The sequence below is a fragment of the Leishmania braziliensis genome, chromosome 8 (assembly GCF_000002845.2).
Source record: "Leishmania braziliensis MHOM/BR/75/M2904 complete genome, chromosome 8".
Lineage (NCBI taxonomy): Eukaryota > Euglenozoa > Kinetoplastea > Trypanosomatida > Trypanosomatidae > Leishmania > Leishmania braziliensis.
In genome coordinates, this window is record NC_009300.2 from 249144 (window position 1) to 255644 (window position 6501).

The 6501-nt window shown below is 66.6% G+C and overlaps 2 protein-coding genes across 2 annotated transcripts; both read left to right on the top strand.

The window, feature by feature from the left end:
* Window positions 1-1472: 1472 nt before the first annotated feature.
* LBRM_08_0660 (putative tuzin) lies at window positions 1473-3263 on the top strand (the record flags this gene model as incomplete). The annotated part of the gene is made up of 1 exon (XM_001562075.1): window positions 1473-3263. The coding sequence occupies one exon, from the start codon at window positions 1473-1475 to the stop codon at window positions 3261-3263; it is 1791 nt and encodes a 596-aa protein (XP_001562125.1).
* Window positions 3264-5533: 2270 nt separating this feature from the next.
* Window positions 5534-6121, top strand: LBRM_08_0670 (amastin-like protein; the record flags this gene model as incomplete). Its single annotated transcript, XM_001562076.1, has 1 exon — window positions 5534-6121. One exon carries the CDS (start codon window positions 5534-5536, stop codon window positions 6119-6121), a length of 588 nt encoding a protein of 195 aa, XP_001562126.1.
* Window positions 6122-6501: the final 380 nt, after the last annotated feature.

Below are 6501 nucleotides of genomic sequence, written 5' to 3' on the forward strand. Positions count from 1 at the left end.
CCCACGCTGCCGCGTGCGGTGTGCCGCGGCTGCCCCTCTTTTCTTGCGCGACGCGGGTTGACGGGGGAGCGTGTCGGCGCGGAATCGGAGGCTCACCGCCCACCGACTCGGGTGCGGAAGCCTGGCATCCCCCCTCTGTCCCTGCCAATGCCGTGCCGCTTGCTGAGGCGTCAGGGTCAGGTGTCTTGGGTGGAGGGCGGTTGGAGCGATGCGTCGCTGCTGATGCCTAGCGCCTCGTTTGTGGCTTCCTGTAGCCCTCCAAAGGATGGGAGCACGATGCGGCTGCTGTGGTGAGTGTGATGAGCCGCCGACCCGGCGTCCCGCGAGTCCGGCCTGGAGCCGAGCAGGCCATGGCGATGAATGCCGGAGGAGGAGATGCGATGCCAGCGCACATCGTGGTGGAGGACTGGCCAGACACCTCGTGACCTCGCTGCATCGCCCTCGCCCCTCTTCCCCTTTGCCATTGGGCCCCCATTCCCGTGTGGGTCTCTCTCGCTGCTTACCTTGCCTGCTCCGCCATGCACGAAGAACGTGCCTACGACGTGGCGCTGAGCACGGTGGGAGGGGGCGGATTGGGGTATAGTGAGGCCGGAGAGGCTGCTGCCGCGGTAGCTGGTGCGCGGGGAGCGGCGCTGGCGGGCCTCTCCTGCCCCCTTCCCTCGCCCGCTGGCAGGTGCGTAGGTGTGCTCTGTTGGCTCTCACCTACTGCCACCCACCCTTTGCCCCCCCCACACACGCAGTCCTCCGCGCGCCTCGGCAGGAGGTGAGGGCCAGCGCGTTACGTTGACGCCAGAGGCCGTAGTGCGGAAGGTGGTGGGGGTGGAGGCGGACGGGTGCGTCCTCGGCGCAGCCCCCCTATGCGCCGCCGCTGTCGCGCTGGATGCGTCGTTTCCCTCTCGCTGTCCTTCGCGTCACCCTTTTCTCTGCTCTTTTCCCCTCTCTCTCTCTGGGCCCACGCGCTGCTGCTGCGATGCCTCCCCCTGACACTCCCTCGCCGTATTGGCCGCACGCCAGGCGGACACCCGCCCCCCACCTCTCCCACCGCGTGTGTCGTTTGGCTGTCGGCTCAGGACGGACCGCGCCGTGCAGCCCGACACATCTCGGTGAAGGCGGGCTGAAAGACGTGATCAAAAACAACACAAAACGGCAGCGCGACGGCACCGCCTCCGCTCCCCTACCTCGGCTTCGCCGCTTGTACGTGTGCGCTTGGCTGGTGTCCTGGGGCCTCTGCGGGCGGCAGTGCTGCAGGTGAGGAGGAGCGGCGTGGCTCGCGCCTACCCACCCCCTGCCCACCCACTCGCAAAGGCACGCACGCTTTGACGCCGTCCTCGTCCGTCTGTTTCCCCACCCCTCCCCTCTCGACCCTTCGCTTCTGCGGCGCTGCGGCTGGAAAGTCGCGAGGGGCAGGCTGCTGCGGGAGCGTGCGCTGTGCGCTTGAGTCGCCGTCATTGCGCCCCGCTGACGTGTCGGTCATGCTGGGCCCGGCAACGCGCTGCTGCCTGCTGCCGGCGGTGAGGCGGTCGGCGTTTGCCCAACCGGGGCTGGAGGGGCTGCGCATTGCTGCGTACGCGCCTGCGGAACCGGGCGTGCCGTCCTCGCCGCGCCGGCTGCCCGTGGCCGTTGGCCGCGTGGTCGCACAGCTGTCGCCTCTTGTGTTCGCGGTGGACTTTAGGGACAGCCCACCGCCGCCCGCCGTGTCGCTGGGGTCGCGTGTCTACGTGGCCTACGAGCGCGAGGGCGCGACGCCGCTGCCACAGCAGGGCGGCGGGGCCGTGGACGATGCGCCGGGCCGCGGCTTCTTGATGTGTGGCTTCGTTGTGCGGGTGAACCTGAACGGCACCTTCGGCGTCCTGCTGGAGAACAATAGGGTGGACCTGGGGGTCCCGCCGGAGAGGATAGCCGTGACGGAGGGCGTGTGCAAGTTCGTGCGCCACCCCGAGTACTTGCAGGTCGCCGAGTGGGTGCGCTCCGCTGGGCTCTCGGGGGCCGACGAGGTGGAGAGCACCGCGTGCATGCTGTACCATCGCGGCTGGCGGGCAGAGCGTCTGCACCTGCTGGAGGCCTCTGACACCCACCTCCTGGCGCACCTGTCCCAGCGCTCCCGCATGTCGCTCATGGAGAAGGCGGAGTGGCAGCGCGACCACCACCGTCAGATGCGCAGCCTCTACTCGGAGCGCGTGAAGGAGCGGGACCGGCGATACATGGCGGCCAAGTACGCCGGCATCCTCTCCGCCAGCGTCGCCTTCTGCGGCGCGTTTTCGCTGTTTGGGTGGAACTACAGGAACCACCTGACACACCAGCGCTCCTACCAGATGCGCTTTGCGGTGAGGACGCTCTGCAAGGAGGCACCTCCCGGAGCGTCCACTACCGCCGACGCGGCGCACCAGCTGTCCAGGCAGACTCGCCGAGAGGCACTGGAGCGCTGGATTCGGCCAGTGTTTCAGCAGCTGGACACAGCGCACCCTCGCATTGTGGTGATCACCGGGTCCTTTGGGTGTGGTAAGAGCTCGCTGTGCCGCGCTGCAATGCGCGGGGAGGGCATGGCTGTCGTGGTCGTGGACGTGCGCGTGATGGAGGACCCGCTGCGCAGCGTCATTAAGGCCCTTGGTGTGCCGCACGTGGAGGCCTGCGGCGACGCGCTCGACTTCATCTCCGAGGCATGCTGCAGGGCCAAGTCCATGATGGGTGGAAAGACACCCGTGATTGTGCTGAGGCTGCGTGAGGCGGACAGCCTGGCACGTGTGTACAGCGAGGCACTGGCGCTGGCGTGCGAGCGCCGCATGTGCCACGTCGTGGTGGAGGTGCCCCTTGAGGCGCTAACCGTGACGAGCACGTTGCTGCCGCGGTTGGACTTCTACACGGTCCCCAACTTCAGCCGCTCGCAGGCGCACGAGTACATCCAGCATCGCCTCGACGCCCTCGACACGGAGGCGTTTCTGGATACGGTGGGCACGAGCCGCGCCGACCTGGACGAGCTGCTTGCGGCTGCTCATCAGCGCCGTGTGTCGCCGGCGGAGTACACGAGCGAGCGGCTGCTCAGGGCGATGCGCCAGCTGCAGGCGGCGTGGGGCGATGACGCGCAGCTCAAGACGGCTGTAAAGCGTCTGGCGCAGCGGCCATACGGCGAAGGCCGGCACGAGGGCCTCGACGGCAGCAGCCTCAGCCACCCCTCACTGCGCGATGTGGTCCTCTACAACCCTGTGCAGGATGCCTGGCACTTCAGGAGCCGAGTGCTACACACGGCCGCCGCCTGCTTGCTGTAAGACGGCGTACAGCACGGCGCGGGCGACTGGGCGGAGGCAGGCAGCTGAGGGTGTGTGTGTGTGTCCACCGACTTTGCGCGCCGCTGGCTGCTGCCAACGTACGGCTCGCTTGCCCCTCTCTGGGCATCGGCGTGGGGGTGACTGCATGTGCCTTGGCTGCTGGCGGCGGGGGAGTGGCGGTGTGGTGCTGTTGCCGCTGCGCCCGAGCCTCCTTTATGGGCCTAGCCAAGGATGGGCACGGCATAGGCAGCGAGCGCCTCCACGCCCCCGTCCGCACTAGCGGTGCCCTCTCGCTCTCCCACTCTGTTGCTCTGTTGGTGGTGCGGACACGTGTGCGGACTATGCGGCCTGGGCCCCTCCTCCCCCTGCCGAGCAAGCCCACCCATGCACGCGTGTGGGGGAGGGAGGGGGTGTCTGGGAGAGCGGCGGCACTGTGCATTGCTACGGGGAGCGCGCAGACCGAGAAATGCGTAAGAGGGAGGCAACAATGAAGGGCGACTCCAGCAGCCTGGGGTCGCTTTGGGGCTGCTGGGGCAGTGCCTCGAGGACTCGCTGCTATTCTACCGTGTGGGGGGCACCGGGGGGCGTGCGTATGCACCGGAAGCGAGGTGCGTTCCTGCGCGTGTGGCACGACTGCTGCTTGCCGCGTCTGCACTCCTCACTCTTGGTGTTCAGCGTGCACGAGCTGCACCCACAGGCGAGGCAGCGCTGCATTGCTAGCGTGCACAATGGTGGCTCGCGCACCACGGCTGGTCTCGCTGGAGCGGCACGGATGCCACTGCCAAGGCCATGACACGCGGCATGGCGGTGCGTGATTTTTGGGGGAAGAGCGCGAGCGCCAATGCTGCACCCATCGCGGGCGTCGGCGTGAAGGTCAGGATCGCTGGAACGGCGTACGCTGCTCAGCCGCCGCCCCTCTTTCTCTCGCCGACTGTGTGAGGCGTGTTGGATGATGTGGCGGTGCGCGTCAACGGCAACGGGCAGTATGGAGGGGGGCGTGCTGCTCGACAGGCACAGGCCTGGCACGGCTGCTTCCGCGGGGATGGTGGTACTGCGGGAATCCGAGCCCCGTTTGGGAGCGGCACCCAGCACGGCGGTGTGGTGGGAGCGTCCATGGCGCTCCTCCGAATTGCCCTCGCGTTTGGGTGGAACTCGACGGACTGTCGCACGCAGCAGCGCGCGTATCTGCTGACGGTCGCCGCCAGGACGCTCACGCAGCTGCCGAATCGCGACCAGTGCGCTCTGCAGGAGGTGCGATGGGGTGGTGCGGCACGGTGTGTCGCGCGACCGAGAGGCGAATGTGGCTCGGCGGGTGCTACATCGGCTCGACGCGGCGCATCCCTGCAGCGCCGTGCTGAGGGAGGGCGTACTGCTCGTGCTGAGCCTGCGCCACGGCGTTAGCTTCCTGCGGGTGTGCAGGGGCGCAGCTGCGCTGGCGTGCGGCCGCCGGGCTTTGCCCTCTGCATGGTTCCTGCATTATGCTGCGACGGTGCGGCGCAGCCCTGCGCTGGAGGACAGTGTGTTGTGTACTCGTGTGGCTGACGCGTGGATGTTTCCCAGTAAACTTTTTACTCCACGTCGAGGGGCTGCTGACTGGCGGCGCGTGGGGGTATATGCGCTGGTGGTGATGCGAGGGCGGGTGGCGGGGCCTGTGCGAGCGCGTGCTCATGGCGGCGTGCGCAGGTGGAGCGGAGCCCCCCCCACACACTCCCCGCCCTCCCCGCCCAGCGATGCCGCTGTGCCGGCGACCTCGCTCTCTCTGCTTGGTGCCGTGCTCGGTGACGACGCGGCGCCAGAGGTGTCTGCTGCTTCTCGCAGCGGTGACCGTGGTGGTGCCGCGTGTGACTGCCACTATGTTGTCTCTGTGTGCCTCTGCTTGTGTGTGCCGGCGTGTCCTCTCCCGCGGCTGCCGATGTGTCCATTGTTCTCGGAAGCTATGAGGCGGTATTGGCCGGTGGCAGCGCCGCCGCCCCTCCTTCGCACCCGCCATGCAGGTCTAGCACCCCCATCTGCTCCTCGCCCCGTTCCTCTTTCCGTCACCTCTTTCCCTCTCTCCTCCACTCCTGCCCCTCCCAACACGCACACACGCAGTAACACAACCAGCAACACTCGAGCTGTTTCTTGGTGAGGGCCACCGCTCTTGCACACTCACCCGCATTCCCCCGCTTCCTCCTCCTCCGCTCAGCTGCGCGCTCTCGACCCCCGCGTCGCGCACTCTGCTGCCCACCACTGCCTCGCCTTCCCCAGTCTACTGTGGAGCGCCTGCGAAGATGGCGTGGAGTATCGGCCTCCTCATCTACGTGGTCGTGCAGTTCGTCGCCTTTTTATTGGTGCTGGTGGCCACGCCAATCGACATGTATTGGTTTAGAATAGGTAGTGTTCGTTCATTCTTTCCCAATCACTGCATCACTTTATGGGGTGTTAAGGTTGTGTGCAGCAACCTCGCATACGAGAGCTCATCGGACGCGGAGTGGGCTCTATGCCCCACACGTCGCGACCGTTTCCGCGCTGCCCAGGCGTTCGCTGTGATCTCCATCTTCGTGTACCTTGCGGCGTTCCTCCTGGGCGTCATTATGCTCTTCTGCTGCCGTCGGCTCCGCTGGGTCTGCCTGGCACTGAACAGCGTCGGTGCTGTCACCCTGTGGATTGTCTGGGCCTGCATGGCGGTGGCATACCACAAGAATGAGGGCCCTGATTGCGAGCCGATAAAGGAATTCTACACGTATGGCGCTGGTTTCGTTCTCCTCGTACTCGTCTGGCTGCTGGATATCCTCAACATCCCCGTCTTGCTGTTCCTGTGCCAGGACAGCGGCTCAGGTGAGAATGGAAAAGAGACGGAGAACAAGAGTCAGAAGTGACAGGATGAACATAAAGAGAAGGAGAGACAGGGTTGACGGCAACGAGGCACCTCTACAAGGACATCCTCATAGTGGGACTGGCGGAGCTGATGTGCGGGCAGGGCAGGAGGGGTGAGGGTGCACTACGGGCGTTCGCCTCAGCCCCCGCGCCCCTCCCCCTTTCGTTTCGACGCACTGCTCTCGGCGTGCTTTTCGTGTCCTGCTGTGTCTCCGCAGCTGGCTGTGCTTGCGGTTGCGCACCTCGACTGCATCCCCCGCATAGCTGTGGGTACCTCAGAGAGCCTCTGTAGCGCGCCTCCCTGTGCTGCTTCTCGCCTGTGTCCTGGCTGACGCACGCCTCCTCTCGATCCGCTGCTGGCGGACGTGGAGTGTGCGCCCCT